Source organism: Mycteria americana, chromosome 18, assembly GCF_035582795.1.
Source record: "Mycteria americana isolate JAX WOST 10 ecotype Jacksonville Zoo and Gardens chromosome 18, USCA_MyAme_1.0, whole genome shotgun sequence".
Classification (NCBI taxonomy): Eukaryota; Metazoa; Chordata; class Aves; order Ciconiiformes; family Ciconiidae; genus Mycteria; species Mycteria americana.
Window position 1 is genome coordinate 3,251,827 of NC_134382.1, and position 17,506 is coordinate 3,269,332.

The 17,506-nt window shown below is 48.5% G+C and overlaps 1 protein-coding gene across 4 annotated transcripts in view; it reads left to right on the plus strand.

The window, feature by feature from the left end:
* The first annotated feature begins 6,200 nt into the window (after positions 1 to 6,200).
* SPEN (spen family transcriptional repressor) overlaps positions 6,201 to 17,506 on the plus strand; it is a 67,546-nt gene continuing 56,240 nt past the window's right edge. For all 4 annotated transcript variants that reach the window (XM_075520541.1, XM_075520542.1, XM_075520543.1 and 1 more), the window contains exon 1: positions 6,201 to 6,614. In XM_075520541.1, the coding sequence (XP_075376656.1) occupies positions 6,532 to 6,614 (83 nt within the window). In that variant the 5' untranslated portion in view covers positions 6,201 to 6,531. The remainder of the gene's footprint in view (positions 6,615 to 17,506) is intronic.

A 17,506-nucleotide genomic window follows, 5' to 3' on the forward strand; every position in this document is an offset into this window, starting at 1 on the left:
TTCACTGCCAGTGAGGCAGTCTGGTTGGTGCAGTGATTTGTAGCACAGCTATGACTTTATGCTTTTCTGGCAAAAATTTAGCGGAGGGTAAGCATGAGGTGTCTGGGCCACATTTCATACCGTGCTCCCTGCGGTGGAGAGCTGGGGAAAGTGTGTACATGAAAATTGCCAATAGCTCCTGTGCCTAAAGCCTCATCTATACTTGAAATAAACCAGCGTGGACAGGGATATTAATTTTATTCTCTCATTAGGGATGTGTTGGTTTGGAGATATGCCTTGTGCTCATCGGAGGCCTTCACTGGCATGGAGATACAGTGGACCAAGAAACTGGCTGTTTGGGCTGTTTCCACATTTTTCAGGTTGGCACACCCTGTGGGACTCGGAATTACTTTTCTTTGGCAGTTTAGGACAAATGAGTGAGAATTACCTTGTGAGCGCTGAACTTTTACCACCCTCTGCTTTGGACTGAAGAGTTACTAGAACTACATCCACGAGGTTTCCAAGCTAAACAAAACCTGAATTTCCGGTGCCAAAAAGAAAGCGAGCAATAGAAACCTCCGCTCCTCCTCCGTAAGGGAGGAAACCGCAGTCTTTCAAGCTTTCCTATTATCCTGAAGAGTTAAAAAGCTGCATCGTGAGATCTGCAGAGGTAAAATGAAAGCCAAAGCTCCCCGAGAAACTGTTCTCCTGTGCCATATTGCTGGAGAGGTTTTCAAGCGCAGCAGGTCTCGATGCACGTTTTTCTTTTGTGCTTTTCTCTGAAGTGAAAGAGCAATAAGCGTGCAAATGTTTTCCATTAAAACAAGTTGCTTCAGTATCAAGATGGTGTTTGGTGAAACACAAGCTCTGATGGTGGCTGGCTCGGTGTTTATTTTGTGCTGGGTGTGCCAATCAATCCGATGGGGAATGTGGGGAAGAGGAGCCTTTAGGTCACAGGTTTGGACTGTCGGTTTTGTGTTACACCCTTGTCCTGCAACATCTCCAGTGTAATTTCTGTGACTTTTCCTGGGCATTGCACGCGGGGCCTCTATGTAGAGGTCATTCAGTAACGGGGTGTTAAAAATGGCACATCACAGGTGATCTATCCAGTCCTGGGGGATTTATATCCTTTGTGGTTGTCATGTTCGGGTATCAAATCATGTGGGGCTGGCTTTTTTTGGTTTTGTTTTCTTTGGGTTTTTTTCCTAAAATGTAATATTTTGCAGCCTGGAAGACCAAAGTCCTCTCTGTCTAGCTGGTGAAATGCCCCGTGTTTGGGAAAAACCCTTGCGAGGTGAGCAGGTATAGCTCTTCGATACATAGTCACACAGAAGTTGGGGGGCAAGGGGAAGCAGGGCAGAAGCCGGCACTGTGATATTTCTCATTTTTCCCAGCAACAGGCAATAAAATAGGTATTAACTGTAATACATCTACTATATCGTGACCAAGAGTAAGCTCTTTTGCAGTCCTGTGATGGCACATGGTGTTTTGGTTGGGTGGCTCAGCAATCGTGCTGTACTCTGCTGCTGAAGAAACGTCTGTTTTTGTATAGCAAAGTATTTTGAAAACAGAAGTGTGCTTTTAGATATATACAAATGGGTTCAGTGTAAACTGAATTCCAGGGGCTCCTGAGCTGTGTTTACTGTGCTGCAGAAGGTAACTGGTGCTAACCCACCGGCTACAGTGGCGGTATTTTGTGGCAGCTCCCATCCCCGGTACTGTGTGGATGAGAACACCACCATGAATTCTAGCGGGGAAGAGCATTAGAAAATAAATTACTAAATACTACGTTTCAAAAACGTGGAGGGAGTTTTCTGGACAGGAGGATTTGGAGCACTGACCCTCAAAGAGGAAAGAACCAAAATCAATAGCTTTATTAATACAAATCCTGTACTTTGTGTTGCTTAGGATCCAGAACCAGGCTTCATGTTCAAAGCGTTATCAGCGTGTAAGCCGATATCCTCTGTCTTGGCAACAAATGAGCCCAAATATCAAACAGCACCAGTTCCTTCTTGGAGAAAACTATCCATTGCATAAAACGTAATGGGTAAGCAATAAAATTAGGCCAGTAATTCAGGCTGGCTTAAAAATGAGATAAAAGCCTAGCTGGCAATTTGATATTCAGCTGCCATACTGTCATTTTAATAAATATAGTCAATGAGCAGGAAAGGCATGTAAATACATTTTATAATGACAAGATGGTGTCTGGAGCTGGCCAGCTTGAACAAAGAAACTCTCTGAGTGTTTCTGGTGATGACTTGAGGGCTCTTGTCGGGGTAACCTACTGTTTTTCTGTAAAAAGCAAAGCAAGGTGGATGTGTAGTGGACGCTCGTGGGGATAATCATTGTGTGCCGCTGATGTGACCGCTCTAATCTGTGCGAGTCCCTGGTCAATGTAGCTGGCCAGTGTCCCCAACGATGGGGAGAGGCGTAATGCCTCCCTTCCCCACCTCTGGCTGCGCTGCTGCGAGCACAAAACGCAGGGCTATTGCTAAGCCAGAACCAAGTATAGGAAGTTACGGTCTTAGCGAATTTAGCTCTGGTTGCTGTCCTTGTTTGGTATCTAATCTTTGCTGTTTTAGATCTTTGGCAAGCAGTCCCAGCGACACGTGGCAGCGAGCTCCACCACTTGGGTAAGACGCCGCATTAAAAATGTACAAACTTGCCTTTTCAAGTTATTGACGTTTCCTCCTGGAAGTGAGGCTGTCCCTGGCTGTTTCTGTGGACCCCAAGGATGTTTTCTGATTCTCCTGCCCTTTTTTTTTTCCCCCTCTAAACTGGAGAGCTGCTAACTTTATTAGCTCCTTATATGGCAGCACCATTTTCTCACGCCTTTAATGGCTCTCTTTTGATCTGTCCTGTTCTTGCTTTGCGTTTCTTAACGTGAACACGGAGTTCAAGCTGAGATGGGTTTATAACCTGCTCCCTCATTAATATATGACCCGGCATTTTAATCCTCTCCAAGTGCCGATAAGAAACGTCCAAATGTTTTAACTGCGGGGTTGGCCGAGATGCCCGGAGATAGCTGGGTTCTTGGCTACACCCACCACGTGGGCATGAGTAATGTAAATTGCACCTTGCGGTGCACCAGACCCTGCCCTTGCGTGTCCCGAAGACTGAGGGCCATCAGGCGATGGAGAGCAGCTGAAGTCTCCTCTTCCTCGGCTGTTTGCCCCTCTGGGAAGGGTGGCAAGCAGGGATGCGTGTCTGTGTGTCGCCCCTGGATGCTCATCGTGTTGTCGCCAGTGTAGGACAGTGGGCTGGCACGAACGCTCGTCCCTTCTGCGGTGACAAGGACGGCGTTGGTTGCCACCACGTAAGACCGGTCCTTCGTCGCGGCCCCTTTGGCCTGCTGAGAGGACGGTTGTGCTCGCTCTGGTCTCTAGCCTGGTCTGTGTTCTTTAAAATCTTCGAACGAGTTGGAGGGATCCAGTTACAGCGGCATTGCCAGTGCGGTTGTGTGTTGCAACTGGGAACAGTTTCCCCCCAAAGCGTTTGAAAAGTATTGGGATGGTCCAGAGCTTCATTTTACGTCACCGGCCGGGCTTCGTGCTCCTCTCCTAGCTGGCTGTCATGTAAACGGAGCCCTTCAAGCACTCATTTCAGCTGTCTCTTCTGTCAACAGAGTCGATGGCTTTGTGTGCAATCCGTGGATGTCCCTCCCGGCCAGCCTGCCTGCAAGATGGCCGTGTGACAGCAGTGACCCTGCGTGAGGTTTCTTTGAAGGACCTGGGAGCTGGCGTGGTTTTCCCGTGTCCCTTGGAGGTGCCACCCTAGCAGGGAGGGAGGGGAAGAACGGTTGGAAATGCTGTCGCAGCAAGCACGCTCGATCGGAGAGGGGTCGAATTCGGCATCGCAAAGCTGTTTGATGCGTGGTTTGGGTTTCTTCCTCTCCGAAATGGATGCCTGTAGAGCCCGTTAAAGGTATAGACACGTAGCGACTACTCTTTGGGCTTCTAACCAGTTAAAACAGAAAGCTGAGCCCATTTCCACGGAGAAGAAATGCACGGTGGAAAGTGCTGGTGGAGCACATTGGCAGTGCATTTTCTCATGCGCACGTGGCTCCGTCACATGTTTTAAATAATAGATGGTTTGCGTGCAAAGTTGTGGGTTTGGGTTTTTTTTTATTAATCAGTATATCTCGGTTTGGCAGAGCAGCGTAATGCCCATCATCACTGGGGAAACTGAGGCACGGGGCTGTGAAGGGATGGGCTCGCAGCTACCCGGCAGTGGTAGAGCTGGGGATAAGACTCGGGTCCTCCGAGGCTCAAGTCGATGTGCGTCAGAGGTCTGATTAAATCAAGAGATTTGCATGTTTGTTAAGCCACCTATAGCTTGATGACTTTGACCAGTTGTCGAGGTGGACTTGGGTGGCAGCGGCAGCAATGTTGGGCACCGCTCGCCCCGACAAATGAAACGTGGTTTTAATTGATTTAAAAGCGCCGTCAGGAGGCTTTGGCCAAGGAAAATACTGAAATAACGGTCTGCTTTCTGTGGTGAAAGCAGCTAACTGGCTTAAAAAAAAAAAAAAAAAGTACTCATGGCCCTGGGTGCATGTTTGGTTTTATCCTGACCTCAAACTGCTCGGAGTCTCGCGGTGGTAATCGGTTGGGCATTTCCCTTTTCGGGCATAGAAATAGGTGTTTTTATCCGTGCAGAGGCACATTTTGGGTGGAAAACAAGACCCTCCAGGCCAAAAAACGTTTAGCTCCACGTTGCGGAGCTAACCCCTTTCGAGCAGGGACGGGACGGGGTGCAACACGCGAGTCAGTTAACTTCTGCAAGCAGGGTAATACTCGCAACGAGCGTTTTCTTCACCCTGTTTAATTAAAGAGCTCTGCAAAAACCCCGGAGGAGGAGAAGGGGTTTGACTTGCAGCCGAATTCCCCCCTGCTCCCCGACAGCGAGAGTTTCTTTCGCGCCATTCTCGAGGCGACGTGGCCTCCCCGTTTCGGTGGAGGGAAGTCTTTTGGGCAGCCTATAGCTCCGAACTTTGGAGCCCTTACAGATAAACACAGCTATAGGCTCCCACGTTATTTTTTTACTTGCTCCTGCCGCTTGCAGGGAGGCAGCCAGCTGGGTTTTCTTTCGCCTGGGGGTAAAGACGGAGGGTTTGTGCCTCAGGATGGGGGACACGGCCCCCATTTCCCAGTGCGGTTGGGGGTCTCACGGCCAACAAGGGCGCTGCGACGCCCAGCGAGGACCCCCGGCCGGCCGGGGAAGCCCCTCCGAGCGTTTCCCTGCCCTCCTCAGCCGCAGCCGTGCCACCAGCCTCCGGCCTGGGTGCAGACGGGGTGCGGGCTGCCAGCGGGACCTTGCCCTTGCAGCACAGCCCCCCTTTATTTTTTGCATAGCCCCACGGTTTTTGCAGCACAGCCCCCCTTTATTTTTTGCATAGCCCCACGGTTTTTGCAGCGCAGCCCCCCTTTATTTTTTGCATAGCCCCATGGTTTTTGCAGCACAGCCCCCCTTTATTTTTTGCATAGCCCCCCTTTATTTTTTTATTGTAACCCTTTTATTTTTTGCATAGCCCCCCTTTATTTTTTGCATAGCCCCCCTTTATTTTTTACATTGTAACCCCTTTATTTTTTGCATAGCCCCCTCTTATTTTTTGCATTATAACCCCTTTATTTTTTTGCATAGCCCCACGGTTTTTGCAGTGCAGCCCCCCTTTATTTTTTGCATAGCCGCCCCTCATTTTGCAATGCAGTCTTTATTTTTTGCAGTGCAGCCCCCCCTCTATTTTCTGCGTAGCCCCCCGTTTTTTTGCAGTGCAGCCCCCCTGTATTTTCTGCGTAGCCCCCCCTCATTTTGCAGTGTAGCCCCCTTTAATTTTTGCATAGCCCCCCGTTTCGGCAGTGCAGTGCTTTACGTCCTCCATTGCAGCCCCCCCCTTATTTAATGCCTCGCACACACCCCCCTCCCGCCGCCGCCGCCGCGCAGGCGCAGTCCCGCCGCCCCCCGCACGGGTGCGGGGCGTTGCGCGCCCGCGCTCCGCCTCCGCCGCCGGGGCCGCGGCGCGCGCCCCAGGGCGCAGTGCGCCTGCGCGGGGGCCCCCGTGTGGCGCTGCGAGAGGCGCGGGGAAGGGAAGGGGAGGGGGGGGGGAAGAGCGGGCGGGCGAGCGAGCGGAGCCGCCAGAGGAGCGGGAGCGCGGAGGGGGGGAAGGAGGAGGCGGCGGCGGCGGGGGGGGGCGCCGCGCTGCCGCTGACGGAGGAGGAGGAGGAAGCGGGAGCGAGCGAGCGAGGGCCGCGGCGGGGGGAGACAGGGAGGAAGAAAACCCGCGGCGGAGGGGGAGCCCGCCGCCCGCCAGCCGGCCCGCCAGCTAGGGGGCCCCCCCGGAGGGGATGGTGTCGTCCGCCGCCGCCGCCGCGGGGGGAGGCAGCCGGCGGCGCTGAGGGCGGCAGGGCCCCGCGGCGGAAGAGGCGGAGGGCGGCGAGGAGGAGGAGGAGGAGGCGGCGGCGGGCGGCGAGCGGCGGCCGGCAGCGCTGCGCGGGGGGAGGCGGCGGCCGGGAGCCGGGGCAGGGGCGGCGGGCTCGCCCCGCGCCGCGCAGCATGGTCCGGGAAACCAGGCACCTCTGGGTGGGCAACTTGCCGGAGAACGTGCGTGAGGAGAAGATCATCGAGCACTTCAAGCGGTGAGTGGGGAGAGGGAGAGGAGGGGGGGTCTGCGCCGGTCCTTCCCGCGCCTTCGGGTCGCTCTCCCCACCCTTCCCCCGGGGAGGCCCCGTCCGCGGCTCCCCCCCGTTCCCTCGGTTTGAGAAAAACGAGGAAAAAGAACCATGAAAGAATAAAATAACGGGGGGAGGAATGCGGGGGGACGGTGGCTCCCGCGGCCTGTGGAGAGGAGGAGGAAAACAAAATCGCTGTAAATAACCTCCGCGCCATGGCGAGGATCGTCCGCAGAGAGCTGGCGGCGTGGACGGACCTGCGGGGAGGCCTGCCGGAGCGGAGAAAAATACAATAATAACGACTAAAAATAAACCACAAAAAGACGGAGGAGCAGCGTGTCGGAGCTCGGCTTTCTGCACGGAGTGGATTTCATGCCGAGGGGGGTGCTCGGTGTCTCGGAGGCAGCCTTAAGCCTGGCCATCTTGCTTCTCCATTGCTTTTTTTTAAATTTTTAAATTATTCAACGTTTGGAGTGTTCTCTTTTTATTTCCCTCCCCCTTTTTACTGTGTTTTCCTCCGTCTGGAGCCACCCCGGCCCTGAGGATGCTGCGTCCCCCCCCGAGGTGCAGCGAACGGTGGGAACCGAAGCGCCTGCAGCTGCAAAAACGTGACTCTCAAAATCACACAAATCCACGAAGAAAACAGCTCGCTCCCCGGATCCCTCCACGCGGGAAGCACTCTGGACTCCTTATTATATTTCTTTTTTTTTCCCTCCCTTTTTTTCGTTGCATAGATTAATCCTGCTCATAAGGAAGTAGTAGCTGTTTGCATGGTTGTATTTTTTTCCTCCTCCCTTCGTCTTTTCGTGCGGGGAGGAGGAGGAGGCTTCTCGCCCGCCGCCTCAGCAACACCTTTTTCCTCGGGAAATGCTCTCGCACAAAGTTGATGCCCGGCACCCCACGCTGGAAGCTTTTTTTTTTTAGGGGGAAAAAGAAGGTAACGAGCCCAGGGTGGCTGCTCAGCTCACGGTTGTTTTAACACCACCACCACCCCCAAAAAAAAAAAAAAAAAGGATTTTGAAGCTTTAATCTTCTTGCGTTGGAAAAATTACAGAGCGTCCTTAATAATGAGTCACCATGGGAAAAATAGATGCGGTGACACCGAGGGGGGGAAGGCAGGTCCCCGCCGCCTCTGCTCCGGCTCCTGCTAGCCTGTGGCTGCGGAGGGGCCGGGGGGCTGGCATCCCCCTCCCCGCTGGCCGAGCGGCCCCGGCGAGCGCCAGTGGTGCCACCCGGTCTCTAAAATGGCGGCAGGGCTCCGGTTGGGGCAGGGGGGGCGAGCTGGGGTCACCCCGGGGTGCGGGGAGGAACCCCCGGGGGTCTGCTCCATCCTCCTGGCCTGAGCTGCAGCAGCAGCAAAACCCCATCTCGGCATCATCAGCTCTCAGAAATTGCTGTCTTTTAATTGAGCTTCACCTTTTATTTTCTCCCCTGAGCCCAGAATCGCTGCTTCGTCCATGGCAGCGTGCGGGATGGTGGTTCTGCATTCAAGGTGGTTTGTCTTGTCCATCAGTCCAGGTTACGTGACCCAGCGTTGTACAAAGGCAGGGTTTTTGGGAAAAGAATACCCGCTCCAGGGTCATTTGTTTAATTCCAGGCATAGTTAGCTGAAGGAATAGGCACTTAAAAGTGGAAATTTGACATTCCTGGGTCTTATTTTGTCCAGTTCTCCTCCTTTTGTAAGATGTATTAAAGCAGGAAAAAAGTTGCTATGGTACTGTTGCTTAGAGATGGATGGGAAAAAATGGCAGGCGCTGAATTGTTAATTACCTTTTTTTGGTTGTTTTTACCTTTGTGAGTTTCCATCAGAGGTTTGGGAAGGAGATTTGCAGCCAGGCAAGCCCCCCTCGTTTCTGCAATTTCTCGCTGTTTTTCAGAAGTGATTTTTAAGCGGGATTTGTGTGTTTGGGTGAGGCTGATCTCATGCAAGTAAACACAGTTAAAATACACTTCAGAACATTTGGCTGTGGGTGCAGGTACTAATGCATGGGGGGAAATGACACGCCGCCTCCGCAGCCGTTTTGGGGATATAAACACCTAAATATTTGTGGCTGGAAAAGGGGTAGAGGGCTATATGTTGAGTCGGGTTTCTGGCTGGATGTATAGGTGCTGTAGGTGGACAATGGAGCAAGGCTTCCTTTGTATGCTGGTACTCGCCTGGGGGAAGGGACACGTTACACAAGGATTGCATGGCGTGGTGATGGCGTGGTGGGTCTATCCATAGGGACGGCGGTTGTCTGAGCATGGAGGTGGGATGTGAAAGGCTCCCTCCTTGGAAAGGACCATTTAGTTTGGAGAGAAAGTCTTTTCAGATGGAGCTGGGCTTGGCGAAACCCAGTTCCCACCCATCCCCCAGCCTGCGAATGGGGTGAAGAGCATGCAGAGAGGCTGAGCCATGGCAGTAGGAGGAAGAATTTGGGGAAATACCGCTGCAAATCTCAGCTCTGAGGGCTGGGGAGTAGTGTTACCCCTAAAGCTTCTGTGCAACCCATGGGAGTGTTTGTTTTTCCACTTTGCTTAGGAAATACTGTCATTTCCATATTAAAGCCTATACGCAAGCGGTCTTGCTGTTGCACAGTCTCTGCTAGGGGCAAGTTTGAGAAACACAACCATTTTGTTTCTAAAGAAACAAAAATTCAAGGAAGGCTCCTAAAACTTAAAACCCCAGCAGACTTACTCAATGTGAGGGGTCTGCTGCTTCCCCCCTCCCCCTTCACTTAACCACTTACTGTGGGAACCTTGCTCCAGTTTGCAGTCTCACAAGTAATTCTTTTAAGGAAGGAATTAAGAGGAAAGAGGTGTTTTGCAGAAACTGTATTTTTGTTGCAAAACGCTCTTGATACGCTTTGTTTAGTGTGAATTGAAATAACGCACTCTGCTTGTTCTCTCAAATGAGAGAATATTGAAGCTGGTCTCAAGAAGCGCTGGCTTATGTGAGCAGTGTTATTTTTTTCCATTAAAAGCCCTTTTTTGGATCTATCGTCTTGATAGTAAAGGGAATTGCAAAAGAATGATTTTCTGTGCATTTTAACGAGCTGAAATTGTTACGGGCTTTCTGGTTTTTACCCAGCCAGATACTCCCTTCTTAAAAACTTCTTCCTAATGTGCTGTATTTTCTTTCAAATGAGTTATTAAGGCATTCCTGAATATGAAAGCGATCGCTGCCAGGATTGGAGGTCTGCTGTTAAGATGGAATAAGCAGCGAATCTATGTTAGGGTATGGGAGATGAGGGCTCGGCGCTCAGGGAAGCGGTGGTAGCAATCATTTGGGTTCACCTAATTAATGCTGTCTTGACTAGCAGGAAAAAAGTCATTCACCATCATTGAAACAGATGCTCGGCAGCTTGCAGAACAAGGCGACTAAATATAGTAACAGTTGTCCCCAGCACAAGTGCTGGCCTTCCATATTTTATTTTTCCCTCTGTTTTCTTCCAGTTATCTGAAAGAACATGGCTTTGTCCCTTTATTGGTGTTTTAAAGGGCAAGAGGAGTAAAAGCCTCTTAATTATGAACCATGTGACTTTGGTATGCCATCTCCTATTCTGTGGGGGAATTAAGACATTCAGAGGGGCAACCAAGTCCAGGAGAAGCCCCGGATTTCACGAAAGGTGCTCCTTTAAAATCATTAGAAATAAGTTGCAGATCAGAGCAGTCTTGGAGAAGACAAATAACTGTTCAGGTTTCTTTTAGGAAAATGTGCTTTTCTGGCTTCACCTTGTTCTGATTTCTGTTTTGAGGAGATGGATAGGATACCTTCAGGAGAAGTGGTTTGCATTTTAAACACAATTGCTCTGGGGAGTTGCTCTGCAAAAAACCTGGCATAATAAGAGGTGCATGTTTGTTTTCAATAACTTCTAGAAAGCATTTGGTCAGTTTACAAGAAATTGCTTTGTCTTTGATGGCTGGGAGTGTGAATTCAGCCTGGGAGCATGAAATCTCCATGCTTTCTGCTCCGTACGTCACCACTGCGGACAAAGGTGGAGTAGAGGGCTTTTGGTCAGCTCTGCTCCAGATCGTGCGTGGGGCAGAGCGGTTCAGATTGCTGTGGTGTGCTGACTGTGAGCACCAAGGAGAAAAACCTCAGTGCCTATTTAGGATGATGGCTGCGAGGACAGCACCATTTCTGGTGCCTTTTTCTCACGTATGACACCAGCAGGTCTTGCAGTGCCTTTCCGCAGGAACAGGCTTGAATCGGAAGTAATAGTGCTCCAGTTTTTCTAGTAAAACTCTCAAATATGTTCCCAGGGTTTTATTGGTTATAATTGAGTAATAGTTCTTGGATATCACTTAGGATGCAAACGCATGGATGGTTATACTGAATCAGCTTTGCATATAGAGATCTCTATCCAGATGTATTTTTATTTTAGGAAAATACAGAAGTAAGGCTGCAGAATGAACTATTCCTGTCTTCTTTCTCGATTTGTATAATTTTTAAGTGATAGTATTTTCATAGATTAGGTACTCACCTTCTTAGTTCAGAGCCTTTGAAGGAAAGGGGAAGGTAAAATTTATGCCTGTGCTTTGCTGAAGCAATGTCTAGAATATTGGGCAGCGTCAGGACTTTTACAGGACTTTTACTGCTGCGTTTTACAAATATCTCCAGTAAGGTAATCTTAGTTTTGCAGAATATAAAACCCAAGAAGGTGATGGGAGGACATTTGGGTGGGGGATTAGGCAAGGGGGTTAAATAATTGCCCAGAATCAGAAGGGAAAGAAAGGTGTGGAAGACACAAGGCGAGTCCTGCCTCCTCGAGTCTCGGTCAGTTCCTAGTGAAAGTCGGCCTTGCAGTGGGCATAGGTTCATCCGTCGGGTGGCTAATTGGGGAGATGGTGGTGCTGGTCCTGGTGGTGGCTTGCGTCTTTGTTTTCTGCTAGACCTCCTTTAATAATTCTGATCCACCAAGTGCCATAAAGCAGCACAGGCATCACCTCCGTGGTGTACCAGGGGTGTTACCGAGCAGTGTTTGTCTGCAGCCACCTACTTCTTCCCCCGAGACTGAGTCACGCGGAGGATGGCTCCTCAACAGTTTAAGATTCATGAATCCTCTGGCTGCTCCGGGTTCTGCTCTTTGCATGCACTTGAGGTGGCAGCTTGTTGACGCCACGCTGGCCGAGGAAATGCCTATATAATCATTTCAAAGAAACTTAATGAAAAGCCACAAAGAGCATAGATTTGGACTAAGCTTCTATTAAGCGTTTTTATATGCTGAGCCCTGTTAGAAAGATAAGTTGATGTCACTTGGTTACAAAATTCTGTCATCTGCTGAGCCTTTCTGGCATTGTTTCTTCTCTGAAGTTTCTTCAAAGGTCCTGGCTGTGTTTATTTGTGATTTGATGAGAGCAGCTTCTGTTGTCACTGAGAGCCGCTCCAAAGTGGCGTTGGCTTTTGCTATTTCTTGCCCTTACTCTAAATTCCTTTGGTACAACGCTAAAGTAATCCTAGCCGCCCTTTCTCGCAGATTGCAAGAGAGCAGACTCGCGTGTTGAGAGCTTACCAGTCCTTGCGAGGCTTGCGCAGGTATTCAATCCGTTCATCAAGTTAGAACAGGGAGCGAGAGAAGGCTTAACTTTGTTTTGTGATAGCCTTGTTGACTGGTTTCGTTTTTTTTTTTTTCTTCCCCTTGCTTTTCATAGGACAGAAAGTCATGCCAAGTTCTCCGGCAAATGACCTTATTGCCGTCTGTCTTAAGGTGTGTCCAAAATTAGGTCCTTGTCTTTGCTGAGGGCAAAGAGGTGCTAGCTGGCTTTTCATAAAAAAGGAAGTAAATAACGAAATGAGTAGAGGGCAGGTTGCAGGTTTTGGACGAGTCAGTGAGTCAGGATGGACCTGGGGCTCCTGGGGAGTTTTGTTTTCATGAGCTGATGTGTCGCAACTGCAGGCTGTCTTGCTGTTGCGGTGTTTTCACGCTGTTGTCAGCTTGTGAAGAAGAGGAGGAGATGCCTTCTGCACGTGAAGATGCACCTGAGAAGTAACGAATATCAAAACGAGGTCTTCTGAAGATGTTTGGGAAGGGGTAAAACTGAGGGTGACCCCTCAGTTTGGCTGGTTGTAGACTACTAAAGGTTTTGGGGGAGTTGCTGGCAACAAGGGTTTAAGTTGTTAAGTTGCTAGCGGGGTGGATATGTTCTGGTTTTGGTAGCTACCAAAAATAAGCACTTGTGAGATATTTTGCTTGTGTTTTTTATTAAGTTCAGTGAACTTGCTGAGGTCTGAGAACGCCCTGAAACCAAAGACTGCAAGGGCAAACATTCCTAAACAATGAACTGAGGAATAAACTAGAAAATATGATTACTCTCCATAATAAGATTTTGAGTTTAGCTGCATCTTCGGCATGCCGATTTAGAAATCTCGTGGGAGGAATATAAGCCTGAAGATGGAAATTCACAGTGTACAACCAGCCTCACGGCTTACCTTTGCATGAGTCTTTGTAGTGTTCTGAAGACTACTTGAACAGTTAATGAAAATCAGACAAAAGCTGCTTTTTTTCGTTGCCTGAGCTAACAAGTCAGTAGTGTTTCCCACCTTGTACATGCTGGGGTAGTGCAGGAGGTTTCGCCTTTCTGTCTGCCTGGTGAGTAATGGCAGATCTGGTCTCCTCGAGTCTGAAAAAGCGTCTCCAACGCTGTTCTGCAGTAATATATTAAGATGTGATGACGACTTCTGTACGATGAATAAAACACAGCAGCTGCTTTGGTTTCGGCATTTCCATAGTTATTGTTTAACCTACTAACACTGTGTAATCGTCCCGTGCAATCTGTAAAATCCTGCAGTGTGAAGATAACATCCTTTAATAAAAGAATAAACATTGTTACAGACTTTTCATAAATATACCAGGATATATTCCAGGGCCTGCTGCAATCTGATCTGTTAGCAGGATAGATTGAGTACGAAGGCAGTGTCTCCGAATTTGGTTGAAACCATATCCTTCTCAGGACGGATTTTTTGGAAGTGTGTCGTGTAGCATTGCATGTGGCTGGCTCTGTACTATAGTTTGTAGATTCATGTCTTGTCCGAGGTCCAAACGTTCATGGTGACTTGGGTGAGAATGCAGCAGAATTCGGATGTGAAAGGAACATTGATTTTCCGCTTGGACAAACTAATCATGGGAGATGAGCAGCAGTCTGTCTTAATGACCGCTTTCTGTTTAAAGACTTGGGGCATCTTTTAAGAACAAAAGGGAGCTTTTTTGTTTCCTTTCTCTTCCCCTTTTTAATTAAGTTTAGCAACTTAAAATTGAAAGCACTTTTTTTTTAAACGCACTTGGATCTGAAGTGTGAGCTTCCAAATCTGATCAAAATGTCCTGAATGTGCTCTCATCGCAACAGTGAAAAGCCAGATTAAGTCCAAACATGCCTGGAAGGAGCATGACTAGATGATCTGCACTGCTGTCTGTTGGATACCAATGGCTCTCTCCACAGATGGAGGCAGTGCTGACTTGTGTGTGTGATCCTCTTGGATCCATCCCTCTATCCAAATAGAAGAGCTTGCATGTCTTTTGGTATCCCCTGATGTGGTAGGAAATCAGAGCTGGGTTCAAACCAAGTTCTTGTCATGAGGGTGGTGAGGTACCCAATCAAAGCTGGATTTGAAATGACCTTCTAGCTCAATAAAAAGACTACTGCCAGGTTGTAATTTTTTTTTTTTTTTAAAGCAAGTGGCGAATCACATTCCGCATTTCTCCAGGTACGAAACTGAGCCAGTCGTGTTTTCTGTCCGTGGGATTCATTGAGAGTAACTTGATGTCCCTGTCACAGATTTCCCCAACTGTGGCGTACGCATCTTTGGTGAGATGCTCGCCACTTCCGCATGGCACAAAGCACCGAGCTGTGGTCCATCTGCTCTTGCCGCTGGTGTGAATACCCCCCATCCTCATTAATAGTGATGGCTGCCAAAAAGCGCATAGAGACTTATTTAAATGTTCCCTCTTTAGGCTCTCTGTGGCAGCTGTGGGTGACCTGTAATAGTTAACAGGGCAAAATAAGAAAAATAAATTGCCAAGTTGTATGTTTAAAGTAGTCGTCTTTGGAGGAAAAAAGTCTTCCGGCCTCATTAGCATCCTAACTGAGAATAAAAGCTCGGGATGGATCAGTATCTCCCTTGTATATGTAATCAACATCTGATTTAATTTCAGGGATCTGTGCTTGTATGTGTGAGACACTGCTCTTGGAAAGCCAGCTAAATACGCATCTGGACAGTTAACGATCTGCACAGTAACCTCATTGTAATCAAAGTTTAAATAAACCTTTGGTCTTTTTCTTAACTCTCAAGCAACTTGTTGGACATATTAGTAGCAGGGAAGCTTTGCTATGTTGAAAAAAATAAAAATGGTTTCAACACTGATGTTGTAGGTGATACGCTGGTTGCGGGTACGGTGAGATACACTGTTTTTTGGCAGCAGCTGAGCTCAGGAAGCATCTCTTCCTCTACCTCCATTCAGAGGTTACAGTCCCTCAGCTGTGCTGGCAGTTCATGCTCTTGCCTAGCTCGTGTCGGACTAATTGTTGAAAACAGGCATTTGAAGGTGAAGCTGCTCACTGAAATGGCATAAAATTAGGAAGCAGCTTTCCTGGCGGTTATGGTGATGTACCTGGTTGTGTTGTGGATGGGACAGTGTATCTGGCTGATCCTTAAACCGCAAGAGGAGCCCTGTAGGTCTGGTAGTACCCATGCACCTCGAGATAAGGGTCTGCTGAATTCTTTGGTATGGTGAGGCCTCCTTTAGGTCAGCTCGTAAAACCAAGGTGAGAAACCTCACTCGTCATTGCGATGAAATTCAAGCTAGCCTGTTTTCAGCTTGGCTTTGCAAAACCTTGACTTTGAATTGCATCAAAAGAAAAGCCATTAAAATCTGGCTGGCTAAGGAGCTCAGTTGTGGAAAGTTTTGAGCTCTCGCCTGTGGAGAAACCGCCTAGAGCGCAGGTAGTCACTGCAGACAAAACACCTGAGTGTGTGCCTGGCTCTTACCGGGCGCTTGTCAGCAGGGGATATTAGTTTCCTTGGGTTGACACCTGGCTCACGCCGAGTATTGTGCTGCCAGTTGGTTTAGTCACTGGAACAAACACTTTCTCCAAGGTGATGGTAGTGGTGAGTCACGAACCAACGAAATAACATTTGCACATCTGTATTTGCGTGACAGGCTGGTGCGGCAGTACGGGAGCGGCTGGCCAGCTTAAATACAGGGCTTTGTGGAGGAGGCTGGACTGCTTGGGAAGTGACTTTTTTTCAGGGTGATGGGACTTTTTTTCCTGCCTGGTTTCAAGATCGTACCCTTTAAGGAGTAGGTGAGCTTTTGGGGTTGTGACTTGAATATGGCCGTGAGTCCTTGGATCCAAAATGAATTTCAAGTTGTCAAACCTATTGGCTGAATTCAGGCCAGTCACTTGTTCAAATTGAGTTGTGGTTCGAGGGGGAAGACCAAACCAGTCACTTGGGATGGCCTAAGAGACTGCAGACAGATAAACTCTATTTTCTTCTGAAACACCATTTTCTGGAAAACATACAAAACCTTGGAGAAGAGGTTACAAAGTTTGTGTTTCTCTGGAGAAGTATGAACCAGTGAGGACCAAGACTTACAAAGCCTTAAGATGATACATATTTAAAGTACTCCGCAGCATGGCAGGGAGACCATAATGTTATGACTCTGCATTTTCCTCCATCTGCTGCCGAATACATGCAAAGCAGAGCTTGGAGAAGCAATACTGAGAAGGGGAATTACCCTTTCATGTAAGAATGAAAAACTTGATTAATCAAGAGATTCCCCTACAGTTGCGATGAAGCGTGTTCTTAAAATCGAATCCAAACAAATCCTAAAATCAGTCACGCAAATGAACAGGCTTGAGCAATTCCTCTGCAGAAAGCGTTTAATGTACCCTATCACCCCTGGTATTTTTGAAGCAAATCTGCAGATTATGCTTTAAGCTGGAAGAAAAAATGCCCTGGAGATGGAATTCAGCGGCTCTGTGTCTAGCATGTAGTAACGTGATACTGTGCATCTGCGTAGGTTGGAGGATAAAGAATCACAGCGCATCGTACTTGATACAACACAGCTGAACATGCAGAGTTTCTACAAATTTTTGTAACCTTTTCAGGCTTCTATGAGTAGTCGTATTTATTCTCATCTGCTTGGAGAGCAAGATTGATGTGATCTTGCCATGCATCTATATCTTCCCTAATCAATTTTGAAGCTGTTAGCCAGTTTCAGCTAAACTTGAGGGCAAAAGGGGTACTCACAGTCTCAGAGATACGACGTTCCTTTGAGTTTTGTGAAAACAAGCAGTTTTAATAGAGGAGAGAGACCTGATTAGCGGCCCCATGGAGAGAAAAGCTGCAGCGAGAGTGCAACCCTTATTAGACATTAAAGAATCCACATGGGAGAGAGGTGTTCCTGACCGTGGGAAAAGCTGCAGTGGGAACTGGCAGTTATTGGACGCCGGAGAATTCGACCTCAAGACATGCATCCATAAGAAATGAGTCCTCATTATTTCTGCTCACAAAGCTGCTTTGATTTTTTTTTTTTTTAATAACATATATACCAACAAGCCCTGCTACGGATGCTTGCATGCTTCTCCTTAATTGTACAGAAACGACAACTAGGAAAGTTCCTTAATAACAGAGCTTCTGCCTCTTTGGCTGGCTGAGGTGGCTGTGCGAACGAGAAACTTGTATCGTTCAGCTACATTTATGCAGTTTTGACTTGGTAATTTTGCATTAAGTCCTTCATTACGGTTCGGTCAAGATTTGCCTTCTGACTGCAGCCTGCGGATGGTCTGATGCAATGCTGGGCTCGCCTGACGTTGCAGGCAGCGGAACTGCTGACTTGGGCGAGGATATTAAATGCAGCCCAGCTAGATGTTGCTGA